This window comes from Penaeus japonicus, unplaced genomic scaffold (assembly GCF_977035675.1).
Source record: "Penaeus japonicus unplaced genomic scaffold, GWHDUDI00000001_assembly GWHDUDI00000001, whole genome shotgun sequence".
In the NCBI taxonomy this organism is placed as follows: Eukaryota; Metazoa; Arthropoda; class Malacostraca; order Decapoda; family Penaeidae; genus Penaeus; species Penaeus japonicus.
In genome coordinates this window covers 12051208-12071207 of record NW_028234403.1, presented here as the reverse complement: position 1 = coordinate 12071207, position 20000 = coordinate 12051208, and the positions used below count along the sequence as shown (strand labels likewise).

The 20000-nt window shown below is 37.0% G+C and overlaps 2 protein-coding genes across 4 annotated transcripts in view; both read right to left on the bottom strand.

The window, feature by feature from the left end:
• The window catches only part of LOC122251781 (uncharacterized), a 30076-nt gene extending 13950 nt beyond the window's left edge, over positions 1-16126 (bottom strand). The window contains exon 1 of the mRNA XM_043013901.2: positions 15985-16126. Within this exon, the coding sequence (XP_042869835.1) occupies positions 15985-16002 (18 nt within the window). The 5' untranslated portion in view covers positions 16003-16126. The remainder of the gene's footprint in view (positions 1-15984) is intronic.
• Positions 16127-16718: 592 nt separating this feature from the next.
• LOC122251780 (18S rRNA aminocarboxypropyltransferase) overlaps positions 16719-20000 on the bottom strand; it is a 9153-nt gene continuing 5871 nt past the window's right edge. For all 3 annotated transcript variants that reach the window (XM_043013899.2, XM_043013900.2, XM_086536420.1), the window contains exons 6-7: positions 18512-18685; positions 16719-17209 (exon numbers count right to left, since the gene is read on the bottom strand). In XM_043013899.2, the coding sequence (XP_042869833.2) occupies positions 17127-17209; positions 18512-18685 (257 nt within the window). In that variant the 3' untranslated portion in view covers positions 16719-17126. The remainder of the gene's footprint in view (positions 17210-18511; positions 18686-20000) is intronic.

Genomic DNA, 20000 nt, shown 5'->3' with positions numbered 1-20000 from the left:
TTATGGGAAAAAAATGAGAACACGTCGGACCCTCTTTCCTGGAACCTTCGGCGGTGAGTAATCTCTTACTTGTATTATCAGGGTCTTTATCTTCCACGCTGGTAATCATTCTCTTTCGCTCACTAGCCTACTCTCTTCCTTTCTCTCTCTCTCTCTCTCTCTCTCTCTCTCTCTCTCTCTCTCTCTCTCTCTCTCTCTCTCTCTCTCTCTCTCTCTCTCTCTCTCTCTCTCTCTCTCTCTCTCTCTCTCTCTCTCTCTCTCTCTCTCTCTCTCTTACTTTGTCTTTGTTTGTCTATCTCAATTTAACCCACCTCTCTTATTTTTACATGAATGTACACACGTACATAAAAAAAAGAAAACACACATCCAACCTAGCTCAAAGGCTCCGTCAGGTAGCACAAACAACTTTAATAACTTTCTGGGTAAAAAAAAAAAGAATAAAAAAAGAAGAAAAAAAAACTAGCCATACCGGTATACCTGATTTTAACCTGTAGTTTTCGGCAGGTCTCACGAAATGACCTGCCGATGCCATAAGAAAAAAGGACCCTCACTCTTTATTCAGAATGACCCTACTAGATTCTACATGAGGTCGTCGACACTGGCCTTCTTTACATCCTGCCTCTCGCTGCGGTAGGATATGCACCAAGGCCTATGGAAACATTTCCTACGCCCTTAGGCATAAATACGCAAAATTTTGGTCATATGCAAATTAGGGAGCTGTGGTTTCGTCCAAACAAATAATTTATTCGTATGTATGTATTTAAGGTCATGCATACAAATCCATACAAGGAAGCGCACATAACATACTTATACGTATATGTACATACGGTATTATGCATAAAACATACATACATGAATAAATGCATACCTGCGACAGTCATGAGTCGACTGATAGATAGATAACACACGCTCTTTCACTTCTTCTCTGTTTCTGTCATTTCTCAAGTAATCCTCCAGTTTCTCTCATCCATTCCTTCACTTATCTTCTTATCTCCTCTTGTATTTCCCGACTTAATATCCATCTGTTATCGGCTTCTATCCGTACTGAATTTCCTTGTAAGATGAATGTTCTCTGTTTTATAGCACTGTTTTTTTTTTTTTTTAACTTTGTGCAGTAACAATGGAGAGAGAGGGAAAAAAATGTGTAACGGGAAATAAAGACATGACACCGACAGAGATTAAGCTATACTGACAGTGCACTCATATACACAAGTGTGTGTGTGTGTGTGTGTGTGTGTGTGTGTGTGTGTGTGTGTGTGTGTGTGTGTGTGTGTGTGTGTGTGTGTGTGTGTGTGTGTGTGTGTGTGTGTGTGTGTGTGTGTGTGTGTGTGCAAAGACGAGACCGCGAACCTTGTGACATATTGAAATACACTCAGTCTTAACAAGTGTCGATATGTGTCAATACCTCATAGAACAAAAAGTGAAAAAAAAATGCCAAAGGACGCGTGAAAAGAGCTCTCGTGAAAAGAGGGAACAGGTGTCCATCCTGAGTTCACTCGACTCGTTCAGACACACATGTTAAAAATAAGGCAACATTAGTGCTCCTTTAGCCTGGTTAGGCTTTTGGTATCATGTGAAGTTATGTTTTGTGAACATATAGAAATAAGGAATAATTAGATAATTAGTTTAGTAAAATGAACATAAAAGTAAGAAATAAATAGATAATTAGTTTAGTAAAATTAAGATAAATGAATAGATAATTAGTTTAGTAAAATTAATATAAAAATAAGAAATGAATAGATAATTAGTTTAGTAAAATAAATATAATCAATAACTACCCACCTTCTACATAAATATAAAGCATACAATACACAAACACTTGAGATGACTTAAAAAAAAAGAAACGATCAAACATGAACAGCTGTATTAGTGCAAGCAATGGAAGATAATCGCGAACGAAAAAAAAAAAAAGAATACCGCAACGATAAGTACGCAAACCACCGCCAACTACTAATCACGCTCAGGTAATCCTCTCGACGCACCTGCCGGAAAATAAGAAGTTGCGGGTCAGGTCTCCTTCCTCCTTGCCACTGGATCCGCCATTGACAAGAGATTATCTTGCATTTCTCTTCTTTTTGTTTTCTCCTCGAGACTCGATCATCATCTTTGAACGCCGGTAACAATTAGGTGATTGATTATGAAAAAAAGGAATAAAGAAATCAAACGAATCGTGATGAATAAGGAATATTGAATGACCGAGTATTCATTCCTAACCTAATGCCAATATCCAATAAGGGAAAAAAAAATGATTCCCCTAAAAAGTGACAAAAAGAAAACGAAGCACCTCTCTTTTACCGACCCACTTCCCTGATAACTCATTAGGGTCTAAATTACTTACTATTAACGTCTACCCAACTAGTGAAGTCGTTTCTCTCTTTCTGTGGTAGGAATAATAACCTTGTTTAATTTCACCGTCATCAAAGGCCACTTTTTTAAACTCTTGCGGATGTCATTCTTATTTTCTAAATTGCCAATTTTTATCTTCACAACACACTTTCTATCGTTACCATCCGGTTTCCTGGTGATATATGATACGTTTATAAATAATGTTCTTCAAACCACACACAGACAGATTTAGAAAAAAATAATAACAAATTTACGAATGAGAGAAATGGTCTCTTCTGAATCACGGTGAAAATACCAGAACAAACCGTTAGCTCAGAATCAGCTGGTCTCCGTTTTCTTTTTCTTTCTTTTGAATTTCGTTTCTTTTATAAAAATTGCCACTACTATCACGCTATGATAACTTGTATTCTGATGTTGATATGGCTGTAACAAGGTTATTAATTCGGCTGTGTTACATTATAATCGATACCGGTATTGTTTAATTAATCTGGAACCATTATTCTCATATATATACATATTCATCGTCTCATCTTTACATAAATTAACTACATAACTCATCAACATAAACACGCACACACTTTGTATTGTGTTAATATCCATCAATCTTTTTTTTTACACGTGGTTAAAAATTACACTGGAGGAAAATTTCATTGTCACGCAAAGTCTTCGTCTATTTATAAACCGCAAATACGTTTTCTATCAGCGTAGCGAAACTTCATGACATGTAAAGATAACAAACAATATCAGTGTGATGATAACAACGAAAAATAAAAGTTTAAATAAAAAAAATAAGAAAATAAAGCGATGTTATTAACATCAAACTGAATTAACCGACGATTTTTAAAAATAAGCAACTCGGAAAAAAGTGATGGAGAAATACATATGATCAAATAGATGCAAAATGTTAAAAATTAAGTAGAATCCAGCCTCCAATGTCAAGAGCATCCACCGTCAAAATGGAGTTTAGGCGCGAAGGGTCTGAGGAGGGGGAGGAGGAGGAGGAGGAAGAAGAAGAGGAGGAGAAGGGGGGGGAGAGCGGGGAGCGTAAATGCAACTCTTCTCCGCATGCCAATTGCCGTGGCATGTCCGGCTTGGGGGGGGTAACTTATTGGTAGGGGGCAAGGGAGAGAGGGAGGTGTAAGGTGCGGGGGGGGGGGGGGGGAAGGGAGAAAGGGTGAGGTAGGGGGCAAGGGAGAGAGGGAGGACTGTACATTCTCTTCTGCATTAACTTTCTCTTTTCTTTTAACCCTTTGTATGGGGCGGGGATGGATGTTGCGTAATGTCTTCTTTCTGATGTGCATGCTGTGATGCACACAAGTGCACACGAACACAAACACAGGTACTCCCGGTATGCAATAGTCAACATAGTAATTCAGAACATTGCGAAACAAACAAACAAAAAAGTATTCAGCGCAAAAAAGAACAAGTAGATGAATTTCTATAAATAAAAATAATAATACTTCATACCAATTTTAAAGCTATATACATCAGAGAGAGAACAAAAAGCCACCAAAAAGTGATCAATCAATCGCAGCCAAAAAAATAAAAATAAAATAAAATAAAATAAAATAAATAAAGATAAAAATAAGATATAAAACAGAAAATAAAAACAGCGACACACTAACCTAACCTACAACATTAACACCCCCCTCCCCTCTCCTACCGCCCCCCCCCTCTCTTCCCCACACCCCCCCCAATCATCTCCCTCTTTGCCGTGAATTAATTAGAAAAACAACCTCCTAGTTGGCTGCTTGTGGGAGGGGGTTGGGGGGGGGGGAGACGAGGGGAAAGTGAATAAAATTTTAGAATAAAAGGATAGATAGAGAGGGAAAAGGAGAAGAAAAGATGATAGAAATGGGGGGCGAAAACAAGGATTGAGGAATGTGAAGGAGGAAGGAGAGAGAGAGAGAGAGAGAGAGAGAGAGAGAGAGAGAGAGAGAGAGAGAGAGAGAGAGAGAGAGAGAGAGAGAGAGAGAGAGAGAGAGAGAGAGAGAGAGAGAGAGAGAGAGAGAGAGAGAGAGAGAGAGAGAAGAGAGAGAGGGAGAGAGAGAGAGAGAGAGAGAGAGAGAGAGAGAGAGAGAGAGAGAGAGAGAGAGAGAGAGAGAGAGTAGGAACGGATGAGAGGAGAAAGCTGAATGCTGGAGTGGGAGGTCAAGGATATATATAGAACAGGATACGTCGAGGAATATCTCCAAGGAAATTGCCTTGCGCGGGACCGTTGTGTCTCCTTACAGACCTCGAAGAGATCTCACGAAACCCCTTCATCAAATTTCGTATTTGGTCCACAATTATAAACCCTTTCTTTTGTATTTACTTTTCTTTTCTCCTAACCATCTCTCTCTCTCTTACTCTTACCCTTCGCATGTGCTCTCTTCCCCTATTCTTCGCATATGCTTTCTTCTCCTAAGCATTTCTCTCTCTACTCTTCACATATACTCTCTCTAAACATCTCTCTCTCTCTCCTACTCTTCACATATGCTTTCTTCTCCTAAGCATATCTCTCTCTCTACTCTTCACATATACTCTCTCTCTCCTACTCTTCACATATGCTTCTCTCTCTCTCTCTTCACTACTCTCTACAATCTCTCTCTCTCCTACTCCCACATATGCTCACTTCCCCTAATTTCTCCCTCTCCTACTCCACATATACTCTCTCTCTAAACTTATCAAAATCAATCTCTCTCCTACTCCTACATATGCTCTCTTCTCCTAATCTCTCCCTCTCCTACTCCACATAAATTCTCCCTCTCTAATCATCTCTCTCTCCTACTCCTACATATGCTCTCTTCCCCTAAGGATCTCTCGCTCGCTCACCCTTTCCCTCTCAGGCACACGAAGACGCACCCACGCAGGGATAAGGGTGTGTTTACATTATCAATATTCTCTCTGTTGAGCTCGGAGTTCAGTGGCCGGGAAAGTACGACTCCATCCACACACGATGTGGACGGGCAGCATGGAGGCACAAGGCGTCGCCGGATTTCACGGGCAGTGCGTTTTGTGTATAGTTTTTTATTTTTTTTATTTTTTTTTAGAATTATAAATCTTTCTTTTAACAAACACAACTATGTATACTCTATCACACCCGCACGAATACGCATACGTATACGGACGCACGCACGCAAAAACACAAGCACATGGGTAATTGCACATACCCACGGCAACATTTTTTCCCTTAATCCTCAGCGTCTAAATCGGGAGGGTGAATGAAGAGGTGGGAGGAGGAGGAGCAGGAGGAGTTGGATAGGGAGAGGGGAGGGGGGGGCGGCTCACCACACCTAAGGGTCAATGTCACGGCAACAGACGCTGGCTGGGTGAAGGAGGGGAGAGAAGAGAAAAGACAGAATAGAGTGTGTGTGTGTGTGTGTGTGTGTGTGTGTGTGTGTGTGTGTGTGTGTGTGTGTGTGTGTGTGTGTGTGTGTGTGTGTGTACGTGTGTGTCTGTTTGTTTACTATATCCATGATATATCATTACACATATCAAATGAAAAGAAAGAATACAAATAAGATAAATAATTATTTCCTTCAGTCAGACCATCAGGCATTGCCGTGAGAAACACAAGGACTTTTATCCTCCTTGTCGTATTCCTCTTCTTTATCAGCCCTTCGTCTATTTCTTAACCATCTACACTGAATATCATCCGACTGCGTAAATCTCCATACCACGACATAAGTAATAAAAGAATCGTTATTTTTTACCCCACGCACACAAAACCATCACAACATCCTACAAGGAAGCACCCCAGACGTGAAAATTAACTGAAGGATGAAGCGTATAGTATAGCGAGAGAAGCTTAACCGTTGTCACCAAACTTCAGACAAAATGGCAAGTCACTCTACTCGGAGCTGGACGCAGACAGCTTCGAAATGGCGAGGATGAGAGCGAGAGAGTAAGTGAGAGGAGAGTAAGAGGGCAAGGGGATTAAAGAAAAGAATGTAGAGATGAAGAGGGAGGGGGAGAAAAAGTCTTTGAAAAGTATTTGAGACAAGTGGTTATTTACATCTAGAAAGAATGAGAGAGAGAGAGGGGGAGAGAGAGAGAGAGAGAGAGAGAGAGAGAGAGAGAGAGAGAGAGAGAGAGAGAGAGAGAGAGAGAGAGAGAGAGAGAGAGAGAGAGAGAGAGAGAGAGAATGTGTTGGAAAAGAGGGAGGGAAAAAAAGACAGCTGACCAGACCACACCGTGACCCCGTTTTCTGCTCGGAAGAAGGTAGGCGGGAAGGGACGAAGGCAGTGTAACATGGTCTACTACACCAGGGGAGTAAGGGGTGAGGGGAGGGGGGAGAGAGGGAGGGAGAGGGCTTCCCTGTGTCCTGGAATGCGCGATCCTGTCGAATTCCTATATTTCTTTTCTAGGAAAGGGAGAGGGAGGGAGGGAGGGAGGGAGAGAGAGAGAGAGAGAGAGAGAGAGAGAGAGAGAGAGAGAGAGAGAGAGAGAGAGAGAGAGAGAGAGAGAGAGAGAGAGAGAGAGAGAGAGAGAGAGAGAGAGAGAGAGAGAAACAAAGAGAAACATAGAGAAACAAAGAGAAACAGATAGGACAGAAACACACAGAAGACAAATCGAAATGGAAATGCCGATCAAAATACCATAAACTCGCCGTGACTAAACGGCCCGCACACAAACCACCCAATCACCCAATCCAGCTATTAGGATCCGTTATCCTGGGCGATTTCCTGATTCAAAACGGTGCTTAAGCCTATCCACTTCCTCATCCTACGCAAACGCAAGCAGGGTGACAAGCAGAATGACTTCCTTGTATGGGACGCAAAAAAAGAGAAAGGGCGTAGTCTCTCACCCTCGCATTCTGGAGGGAACGCTCGCCTCATATACTTTTATCTCCGCCTGCCCTACTTTACTTCTTATAGATGGAAGAGGGATGGGGGGGGGGAGGTTGGAGGGGAGGACGGGGGTGTCTAGTATCAGGAAGAAAGACGGGGGAGGAGGTGGGATAGTCAGAGGGGAGGAGGGAGGAGGGAGGAGGGGGTAGGGGAAGGGCTAGGGCAAGGGAGTTTCAGCTGAGAAAATCCCGTTAGGTTTAGATTCTATACCCTACCTCTCCCCCTCCTCCTCCTCCTACCCATCAACACCCACGTGCCCCCCTCACTCCCTCCCCTCCCCTCCCTTCCCCTCCCCAACACCCCGACCAAACCTGCCCGCGAACTTGTTTTTGATATTCGTGAGGTCGCCTGGGCAAGAGAGATCAATTGCCAGCAAGACTTTATAAGATATTGTTATATAATATGTACTGAAGGATAGTGTAAAGTCAAAGCGAGGTATTCGCTGTACGACCAATAGCTAACTACAGCGGCCATATACCCTAATTAATATCATTCATAAGACAGTATAATATCCGCAATTAAATCATTTCCAACAATTGAACCTCTAATGATATTAAGACTTATATATAAGTAAACCTAACCTGAAGGTAACGAAGTACCCAGGTATGTCAACTCCTCTGAAACACCAATGGAAACATAAACCTGTTCAGTAAATCAACAAGGGTGAGAGAGGACCGGTCAGTGAACTTTTTCCTAATACACACGATTCACACACATACACACACACATACATACATACATACACACACACACACACATACACACTCACAAACACACACACTACACACACACATACACACACTACACACACATACACACACACACACACACACACACACATACATACTAACCAAGAGGGAGATTGGTTTAGATGTTTGGGTGAAAACTTCTGGTTGTTTTTGCTATTATTTGATGTTTCGGAACTTTTTTATTGTTAATTTTGATGTATTTAAGGGGTTGTTTATTTGATTTACAGGGAATATGATTAATACAAATGCTTTTAGTACCGACTATTGACAATACATTATCAAGTATACGCAACTACGTATACTTGTATATTTCGACTTAGAAATTCAACCATGTAATAACAGTAGAATCAAATATTTCCTCGGTCTACCTAAAAAGCATATGAGCTCTTAGATCCTCTCATATACAATAAAATCAAGTCTTTATAGACTAAAGATAATGGGAGAATACAAAGGTTTGGAATCTATTGCCAGCAACGCGGATGCGTAAGAATGGTGAGGTGACCACCGTAAATTTACTCTGTTTTTTTTCGTTTTCCCTTTTCCTTGCACTCTTAAATTACTATATTTTCTCCTTCCATGTTTTCGTTCTCGTCAATATATCAAGCAATTACTTACAAAGAACGATTTCTTCTTTTCCAGTCGTGTTGCAGATTTCTCGAGAGTACAATAACATTGATTGCCTGGTTTCTCCCGTCCGGCAAATAAAAGGACTCAAAATCAGGCACGAACGCATGTGGGAACTTTTGCCTTGAAACCTTTTTGTTCTGGCGCTCTATAGCTCCGTGTTCAGGTCCCCGAGGTCTGCTGTTTCTGTCTCTCCCTTTCTCTCTTTCTTTCTGTCTGATTTTCTTTATATTTCTTTAGGTCTGATTATTTCTTTCTCTATTTCTCTATGTCTGATTCTTTATTTATCTATTTTTCTATGTCTGATTCTTTCTTTCTTTATTTCTCCATGTCTGATTCTTTCTTTCTTTATTACTCCATGTCTGATTCTTTCTTTCTTTATTACTCCATGTCTGATTCTTTATTTCTCTCTCTCTCTCTCTCTCTCTCTCTCTCTCTCTCTCTCTCTCTCTCTCTCTCTCTCTCTCTCTCTCTTCCTCTCTCTCCTTCTCTTTCTCTCTCTCTCTCCTCTCTCTTTCTTTCTGACTGATTTTCTTTATATTTCTTTAGGTCTGATTCTTTCTTTCTTTATATTTCTTTAGGTCTGATTCTTTCTTTCTTTATATCTTTAGGTCTGATTTTTTATTTATCTATTTTTCTATGTCTGATTCTTTCTTTCTTTATTACTCCATGTCTGATTCTTTCTTTCTTTATTACTCCATGTCTGATTCTTTATTTATCTATTTTTCTATGTCTGATTCTTTCTTTCTTTATATCTTTAGGTCTGATTCTTTCTTTCTTTATATCTTTAGGTCTGATTTTTTATTTATCTATTTTTCTATGTCTGATTCTTTCTTTCTTTATATCTTTAGGTCTGATTTTTTATTTATCTATTTCTTTAGGTCTGATTATTTCTTTCTCTATTTCTCTATGTCTGATTCTTTATTTATCTATTTTTCTATGTCTGATTCTTTCTTTCTTTATTTCTCCATGTCTGATTCTTTATTTATCTATTTTTCTATGTCTGATTCTTTCTTTCTTTATTACTCCATGTCTGATTCTTTCTTTCTTTATTACTCCATGTCTGATTCTTTATTTATCTATTTTTCTATGTCTGATTCTTTCTTTCTTTATATCTTTAGGTCTGATTTTTTATTTATCTATTTTTCTATGTCTGATTCTTTCTTTCTTTATTACTCCATGTCTGATTCTTTATTTATCTATTTTTCTATGTCTGATTCTTTCTTTCTTTATATCTTTAGGTCTGATTTTTTATTTATCTATTTTTCTATGTCTGATTCTTTCTTTCTTTATATCTTTAGGTCTGATTTTTTATTTATCTATTTTTCTATGTCTGATTCTTTCTTTCTTTATATCTTTAGGTCTGATTCTTTCTTTCTTTATATCTTTAGGTCTGATTTTTTATTTATCTATTTTTCTATGTCTGATTCTTTCTTTCTTTATATCTTTAGGTCTGATTCTTTCTTTCTTTATATCTTTAGGTCTGATTCTTTCTTTCTTTATATCTTTAGGTCTGATTTTTTATTTATCTATTTTTCTATGTCTGATTCTTTCTTTCTTTATATCTTTAGGTCTGATTTTTTATTTATCTATTTTTCTATGTCTGATTCTTTCTTTCTTTATATCTTTAGGTCTGATTCTTTCTTTCTTTATATCTTTAGGTCTGATTTTTTATTTATCTATTTTTCTATGTCTGATTCTTTCTTTCTTTATATTTCTTTAGGTCTGATTCTTTCTTTCTTTATATCTTTAGGTCTGATTTTTTATTTATCTATTTTTCTATGTCTGATTCTTTCTTTCTTTTTTACTCCATGTCTGATTCTTTATTTATCTATTTTTCTATGTCTGATTCTTTCTTTCTTTATTACTCCATGTCTGATTCTTTCTTTCTTTATATTTCTTTAGGTCTGATTCTTTCGTTCTTGATATCTTTAGGTCTGATGTTTTATTTAGCTATTTTTCTATGTCTGATTCTTTCTTTCTTTATATCTTTAGGTCTGATTTTTTATTTATCTATTTTTCTATGTCTGATTCTTTCTTTCTTTATTACTCCATGTCTGATTCTTTCTTTCTTTATTACTCCATGTCTGATTCTTTATTTATCTATTTTTCTATGTCTGATTCTTTCTTTCTTTATTTCTCCATGTCTGATTCTTTATTTATCTATTTTTCTATGTCTGATTCTTTCTTTCTTTATATCTTTAGGTCTGATTTTTTATTTATCTATTTTTCTATGTCTGATTCTTTATTTATCTATTTTTCTATGTCTGATTCTTTCTTTCTTTATATCTTTAGGTCTGATTTTTTATTTATCTATTTTTCTATGTCTGATTCTTTCTTTCTTTATATCTTTAGGTCTGATTTTTTATTTATCTATTTTTCTATGTCTGATTCTTTATTTCTCTCTCTCTCTCTCCATCAATGTATATATACGATGAAATGACAACATATGCGTTATACTCATAAAATAGCGAATCTTTTTTAGACTGAAGGTGTGTTGGCGTGCTGAGATATCTTACGTGACATTATCCATATAAATATACAAATAAAATGCATGATAATACAACCAAGAAAAACAAATTTAAGTGACTTAGATCGAAGGATATGCCATGTACAACAACACAGTTAAAACGACGAGAAGACGAAAATACCAGAAAAGGAGGAGGAGAAAGAGAAGGAAAATGACAAGGAGAAGGCAGGACAGGAAGAAGCAGCGGAAGAGGACCTCCCAACAAGAAAGGAATGACCTTCAAGGCGGTGTCAACGCACTGATCGACATCGCCTGTTTTCTTCTTATTCGAGGTACCCGGAAATCAGCCATAAGATTCCCGTGTTCGTGACTCCTCTTTTGGGAAAGGACTGTTTTGCAACGCTCGCTGACGATTGCAACGTCTATGCGGATAAGTCGTTAGCTCTGGACGGAAGGAAAAATGGGACAAACTGTAAGAAATCAGAGGGAAAAATAAGAATGAGGAGTCTTTCTCATGTACCCTCGGGCGGACCAAGGGTGCGCCATGACAATGAGATGGCAACTTTTCCCAAAATGAAAATATTTCGAAACGTTTACGCGTGCGCTGAGTCGTGACTAGTGCAAATATGACTTGGGACTTTGAAAGAGAAATAAACAAGCAGAACTTTGAAAGGAAAAAAATCTAAAATGAACATCGCCATTTAAAGATTCCTGGGTCATATTATAATATTCACACACACACACACAAACACACACATTAAAAATGATAAAATCAGCAACTTCCTATTAGATACTATACATACAGAAAGCACCTATTACTTTATGGACTACTATCTGTTAAACAAAGGATTATTACTCCCTGGAGGCACTTAATACTTACAGTGCTCATATCTATTACAAAATCAGAAGGATTACTCACAAAAGGGCACTGAATAAAGAAAGTCTATCTATTATATCTATCTATTATAAAATTAGAATTGCGGAACTAATTCAGTTAAGTACAACTTCCTCATATAGAGTGTACACTGGACCTTCCCTGTAATTACTTCCACGATATTTCCCCCCCACTTAACCCGTTAAGTGGCCAGCGTGACGAACCCACATTGACCTAATAAACGGGAAAATGGAGAAAAAGAAGAAAAAAAAAACAAGGAAAATCAATTCATGGTCACGTGCCTTTCAGATAACCGGCTGCAAATGGTCGCTTCTGGTCGTTCGTTTTCTTATTTGTCGCTATTTCCGTCTTTTTTTCAGAGCCGTTTCGCTTTTCTCGGGTGTGCTCGCTTTCGCCTTTATCTCCTTTCCGCTTTCTCCGTCCTTCCTTCTCCGTTTTTTTTTCCCTCTTTTTTCCCCCCCCGTTTTGTTTCTTCTTTCTCCTTTCTTTCTTCGTCTGTTCTCCGCCTCAACATTTTCCCCTACCACTCAACCTCCAGCCTTCTAAATAATGCAGAGACAAAGTGTCGGACATATGCGCACACGCACACACATACACACAAACATACATACATCAGCACACACAAATGCACACCCGGCAGTTTTGTTTCCGCATACATATAAACATTCACACACAAGCACACAGATATACGCACACAAACATACAAAAACGCCACACATAAATACACATACACCGAATACAAGCACACAAATACGCACATCTAAATACAAACAAACGCAACACACGCATACACACACACACCTGACCGGTCACAAAGGTGAAACGCATTAGTAGCGGAACACTCCTCAGTCACTCGTGAATAACGGAACTGCAGTCCATTCCGGTCACTTTTGTCACGAAGACTATTGTATTTTCGTTATTTTTCCCTCTACTTCCTTCCTCGAAGATCTTATTTCTTTTTGCTAAATTGATTCAGATTCTCTGCCTGCAATTGATAATGATTTCCATTTCTTTCAACTTCTCAATATTTCACTATCAGTTTCCCCATTCGCCTACACTATGTTTATGAATTCGTAGTTTTTGAGTGATTTAAAATCTCCGCAATATCTTTCCGACAAATATTTTGCTTCGCATTTAGCTTTGTCCATTTCTTTGGTGCTGTCTTCTCTGCCCTATCAGATAGTTTATTGATTAATTGACTATCGTATGTGTATATTTGTGTGTGTGTGTATGTGTGTATGTATATATATATATATATATATATATATATATATATATATATATATATATATATCTTTATATATATATAAAGGTTTATGTATGTGTGCATATATATGATATATATATAGTATATATATATATATATATATATATATATATATATATATATATATATATGTATATAAAAATTATCGACACAAAAGCTCGCTATTTCCCCTCCGTCACGGGGAAGCATCCAGGGCTTGGCGCTGAAGTTCACTGCCAAGGTGCGGCCCTCGTCTGGCATTCCAGGTGATTCAGTGCTTTGGAGGCATCCAGTCATGCACACTGGTATACTGTCTGCGCGACGCACCACAATGACGAAGGATTTTGAGTAATGATTCATTGGTGCGTAAGAGAACAAAAATGCACGCACACGCATATCTATATATCGACCTCTATCTATCTACATAACATATCTATCGGTACACATTAAGAACAACTAGACACAGCCTCATGAATTCAGACATCTGATGTTTGGCTCATCAATTACACCAAAACACATTACCACAAGACAAAAGAAATCCATGCTGGTGACACAGAGGAAACACCTGTCTAAGTACCCTTCAAATCCCCACATCGCCTAACATACACATATACAATTCGATAAAGAACAGAAGGAATTAATTACGAAACAAAAGATGATAATAAACTATTATATGGGATTTAATTGAAAAAAACAGCCTTTCTTTGACTACTTAGATTTGAATTGAGATTTTCGAAGCATTTGTTTACGTGAGAATGCGATGAACAGCGTAACAAAAAGTAAAGTAAAAGCAAAAAGGAAGAACAAAATAACACACGAGAAATAACCATAAGAGTGCTCTTGCCTGACCTGTTACGCACTCTGAGCAGTATGGAAGACCTCCCATGTTCTGGAGTAGGAAGGCACGCGTCAGGTCTTTGGGGGATTTCGATGAGGTCTAAAGAAGGTATCCTCGTGCCTTGAGCCCCTCGTTCCCTCACTCGATAATTAAAGTAAAAAAGGTCATATTGGAAGATAAATATTAAATTATATAGCTATTAGATTCCTTTGTCTCTTTATTAACTTATTTACGCTTCTCTTTATCCGTTACATTGTCTTATTTGCCTGCCATTGTTCTTCTACAAAGGTAACTGATAAGAATTAGTGTACTGCAACATCAGTGAAATATTTATATCATGAAAATATCTGTATTCTCAAGAGTCCTACCAGAAATAATAACAAATAAGTAACAACCGAATTAAGTGGTATTATCAACCTTCAACAGCCTCGTAAAATTTCGAAATCATGTGACTTAATAAAATAAAATTGCTGGCCATTTTCTTGTACCTTACGCATGATTTAATAAAATAAAATAATTGGTCATTTTTCTTCAACCTTACGCATTCAGGGTTCACACAACCCTAAGACAAGACACTAATGAACTTGTCGAGGGTAAATGACCTACAAGAAAAGTCAAGGTCATTGTAAACCAGGTCACATAGACAAGGATCTTCTTGGTATTTCGAAGATGCTCTCTCGCTCTATTCAGTGTACACATATGACACAAATAAACATCAAATACTTATCAATATCTATAAATCAAGTCTATACATACCATATAACCAGATAGCAAAATAATCATCATGCGCCAACACCATCCTATTATATATGTCTTCTCGTCTCATCGTTATAAGTGCATGTCTAGCAACAGTTACTCCTCGCCCATCACGGGTCAGTAGGGCTTAGTCTCCGTGCATGCCTGACACTCAGAACTGCATGAGATTGTATGGTCTTTATGCGTCATCTGGGATCGACAAACGGCATGTGATGACCTATGGTTTACTTTTCGATGTGTTCCCACCTTCTTTTTAGAGAAAGAGAAAAAGGGAGAAAAAAAGAGGAAGAGGGAGAGCGAGAGAGCGAGAGAGCGAGAGAGAGAGAGAGAGAGAGAGAGAGAGAGAGAGAGAGAGAGAGAGAGAGAGAGAGAGAGAAGAGAGAGAGAGAGAGAGAGAGACTAGAGACGAGAAGAGAGAGGAGAGGGACGGGGAGGGAGAGGAGTAAGAGAGGGAGAGCGAGGGTAAGGGCGAGGTGGCCGGAGTAGGGAGACGGGAGAGAGGTGGGAAGAGAGAGAGAGAGAGATGAGTGAGCGAAGAGACGAGTGAGAGAGAGAGAGAGGAGGACGAGAGAGAGAGGAGAGAGGAGAGAGAGAGAGAGAGAGAGAGGGAGAGAGAGAGGAAAGAGAAGGGAGAGGAGGAGGGAAGCCGAGAGAGGAGAGAGAAGAGTGAGAGAAGAACGAGGAGAGGGAGAAGGGAGAGAGAGACGAGAGAAGGAGAGAGGAGAAGGAGAGAGAGAGATACGAGAGGAGAAGGAGAGTAGAGAGGAGGAGACGAGGTCGAGCGGAAGAGACGAGAGGCAGAGAAGAGAGGAAGAGAAGAGGAGGAGAGAGAATGAGAGAAACGGGGGAGAGAGGAAGGAGGAGGAGAGCAGGGAGAGAGAGAGAGAGAGAGAGAGAGAGAGAGAGAGAGAGAGAGAGCGGAGGCGGGAGAGAGAGAGGAATGAGAGAGGTGAGAAGGAAGAGAGGGGGAGAGAGGACTGGTGAGAGAGGGAGAGGGAGAAGGGAGGAGAAGAGAGAGGGAGAGGAGGGACTGAGAGAGAGAGAGAGAGAGAGAGAGAGAGAGAGAGAGAGAGAGAGAGAGAGAGAGAGAGAGAGAGAGAGAGAGAGAATATTTGCGTTTATATCCGAATACCTTTTAATATAAAAAAAAATATGTTACTGCCGATAGTCTCTATTTGCATATAAGTACCCGAAAGAAAAAATAAACAGAAGAAAAACGTCCTCTTACCTTCTGCTTAATGGCCATCTTAGTGAATCCTTCTTCCCTGTTCACCGAATAAATATCTTACTTTACACTAGTGACGCCAAACTATTCCCGCACTCAAGGTCTTACGCCACTCCTGCGTCTACCACACGTCTAAGAACAGGTGAGTCGGTCATTGGAGTTTATCTGGGTGAAGTGGCAACCCTCATCTCCTCAGACTCCGCCTACCGTGACATATTTACCCCCCTGCTCTTCATAATATCTCTACGCCTTTCGTCTTGCGTTGTATACCTACCCCCCCTTCTCGTGCCGGATAAATCGTCAAATTTAGTCAATAATTTTAATAAACTGCTTAATTTTGTTGTTTTATCGGTCATGATTTTGTCTCGATACTTGCCAGGACTATCGAAATCTTTGTTGTTTCTGTGTTAATATCTCGCTAGAAAGAATAGTAGTTATTTCGGAATATTATTTGAATTAGATATTTTTTGTTTCTTATTACAATTTAATGACATTTCACTAACTTATCATTCCATATGAATAAGCTAGAATTTTAACATGTAAAGCTAAAGAGGTCAGGTTTTAATGATATCAGATCGTAATCAAGCAGTACTAATATTCGCGAAACAAAATAAATTTGAGGGCATGTCAGAAACCGGTGTTTTCTTTTTCATATTCATTTCCACTAACAATACTGGTGACTAATATTTGCAGGTATATTTGTACCATTACTCAGGAGTTGACTGAAAATGTAAAACTGCTAAATTCGATTTTATTAACAATCAGCTTTACAAAATAACAATTCACATCTAATTAGTGTCAATTCATATTTGATCACTGTAATACCACTGACACAAGTAACTCTTTAACACTGATTTTCTTTGCAATTATTTTTTAATATTGCTATTACACCATCATATACTCATGGTAAATGGACAGAGATAATTCAAATAGATCATGAACACATTTGAGAATTAGAAATATTGTTATATTCTGTATCTTGTATAAGATTAAATATAAAATATATTTATAAAATAACTCTTGTGTTATTACCATACATGATATACACAAAAAAAACTAAAGCCTTAACAACACATTATCAAACACGTTCTTAAAAAATATTTCATACAAGGGATTTTATAAATAACTAATCACAAATGGCTTTATCAACCATTACCCTCTTCTTTCTTTTCATCTTCCTCTTCTTCCTCTTCGGATTCTGATTCTGATGGAGGTAGGTCTATCGCATCTGTAATAGAATACAATAGAATTTAAAAGGCAAAATGCACCACTCAGATGTATGGACAAATAAAATATACACTAAAATAGAAATATCAGTAACACAAAATTAAAACTAAAAACACATACACACATATATATATATAAATTAATACATAAATATATATATATATACATATATATATATATATATATATATATATATAATATATATCTATATATATTGATATACATAGATATATATATATATATATATATATATATATATATATATATATATATATATATGTATATATATATATATATATATATATATATATATATATAATATATATATATATATATTATATAGCATCTATATATATATATATATACCGCCATATATATATGTATTAGTGAAATGCTATATATATATATATATATATATATATATATATATATATATATATATATATATATTATATATAGAATACATATACCATATTATGTATATATGTTATATAAATATATAAATATATATATATATATTATATATATTATTTATATATTTATATATTCATATATACATATATATGTATATATATATATATATATATATATATATATATATATAATATATATATATATATATATATATATATATATATATAATATATATATATATATATATATATATATATATATATACACACACACGAAGACAAACACATACATACATAAACATACATTACAGATGAAACTTCCTTAATGCAAAATCTAAATTCTTCAGTAACTTCTAGCGCCTTTAGTTTACCAATGATAAAAAGACTCTAGCGCACCTTTTACTTACATCTATCAATTTTTTTTTCAATATACCTTCAATATTCTGTTGCATAAACATTTACTTTTATCGGTAACAATAACTTCATCTATGGTGTTTTGTGATTGGTGCATTTCTAAGGTATGTAATAGTCAGGTGTCAGATTTCTGAGGTTCAACTTGTGCCTATGGACACATACACACATATATATACTTATACACACACACACATATATCTACTTATTCACACACACACACACACTTATGTATACTTATACACACACACACACACACATACATCTCCTCCCTCTCTCCCTCCATCCCTCTCTCTCATATATGTATATGTATCTATCAATATAACAACTTATTCACAAATATACCTACCTATCTCTCAATCAATCTATCTTTTTATCTCTCTATCTATACACCCATATGCCCATCAACACATACACATATACATACACTTATACATTTCATGAATACAGTAAGAGGATCAGCAAACATCAATCTATACCTTTTTCTCTGCAAGCCTCTTCATCCAGCTCCTTTAGGTATTTGTTCTGTACTTCAACCACTTCCGTGCTGTTCTTGCAAGCTGCATACTTATCCAGTAATTCCTTGTTTATATTAATGAATGTCTTGCCCCATTTGAATTTACTCAAGTAGAGAGCTGCCGCTAACTTCTCACCTGCAAATCAGCATCAATTAAATGTTTGACTGTAACTTGTTAAATTTTCCATAGCAGTTAAAGTATAATATCCTTAGTCAGTTTTGAAAAGATGTGATATATATATATATATATATATATATATATATATATATATATATATATATATATATATATATATATATATGCAATGCATAAGAAAACTAAAAATATACATACATATACAGATCTATTGATATCCTGTATATACATATCTATGCATAATAAGAAATAATCAATTAATAAATGAATGAATTAATAAACAAACAAATAAACAAATATACACAGTATATAAACAGTTTTTTAAAGAAAGTAGTACCAACTATTGAAATGCTATGGAATGTCTGCAAAAATATAGTATCCTTCAGTTTGGATATTCATAGAGATAAATCAAGATAGGCAAGAGTGAAACAAAAGGATCCTACTTCATGAAACTATTCCCTTTCAGAATCTTCATTGGTATAATAAAGTGATGTGTTGATGGTGAATAATCCAACTATTAAAGATTTGCTGGTGACATTATTCTGATATCAGAATGAAAATTGTAAAGGACTAAAGAATTTGCTAAATCCTTTGCACAGAATGTAAAAAAGTGGTTGTCAAGATGAATAAATGCTTTACTATTAAAAGGGATAATGAATTTGTACTACACAGTTTAAGTATGAAACACACACACACACACAAATGAAAAGAAAATAAAGAAAAGAAAGAAAAGATAAGAAAAGAAAAGAAAAAAGACAAGACAAGACAAGACAAGACAAGAAAAGAAAAGAAGAAGAAAAGATGAAGAAAATAACCCTAGAAGACTTGAGTGAGCCATGGCAACATCAATAGTGGTTGTATCACTCAAACAACATATAGGGGCAACATGATTAACCCATTGCGTACGGGTGTCATGACATACATGACGTAGGAGCTTTGGCCTGACGACGGGCGTCATGACGTACACGACGTTCGGGGATTTTGGATCACTGTGCTATTTTATTTTGCTATGAAAAAGGAATGAGTGATGATGGCTACTACAGTCGTAATTACTATAATTACCGTAATATCGTGCAAGCTTAACGTCCAAAACCTAGATGGCACCACTTTTTCCTAGCACCAGCAGGAGAGAGAGCCTTGAATGGCACCCATCCACGGTCTCTAGCATGCACTGTCTCTATAGAGCGATGGCACACACTAAGTTGATGAACCCTTGCTCTAAAGTACCGCCGTTGAAGGATGTGCAGGCAGAACGAGAAGAGGAAGGTGACTCAATCCATACCCAGTGTCTAAAATGTGCTCCTGTGCCAATATG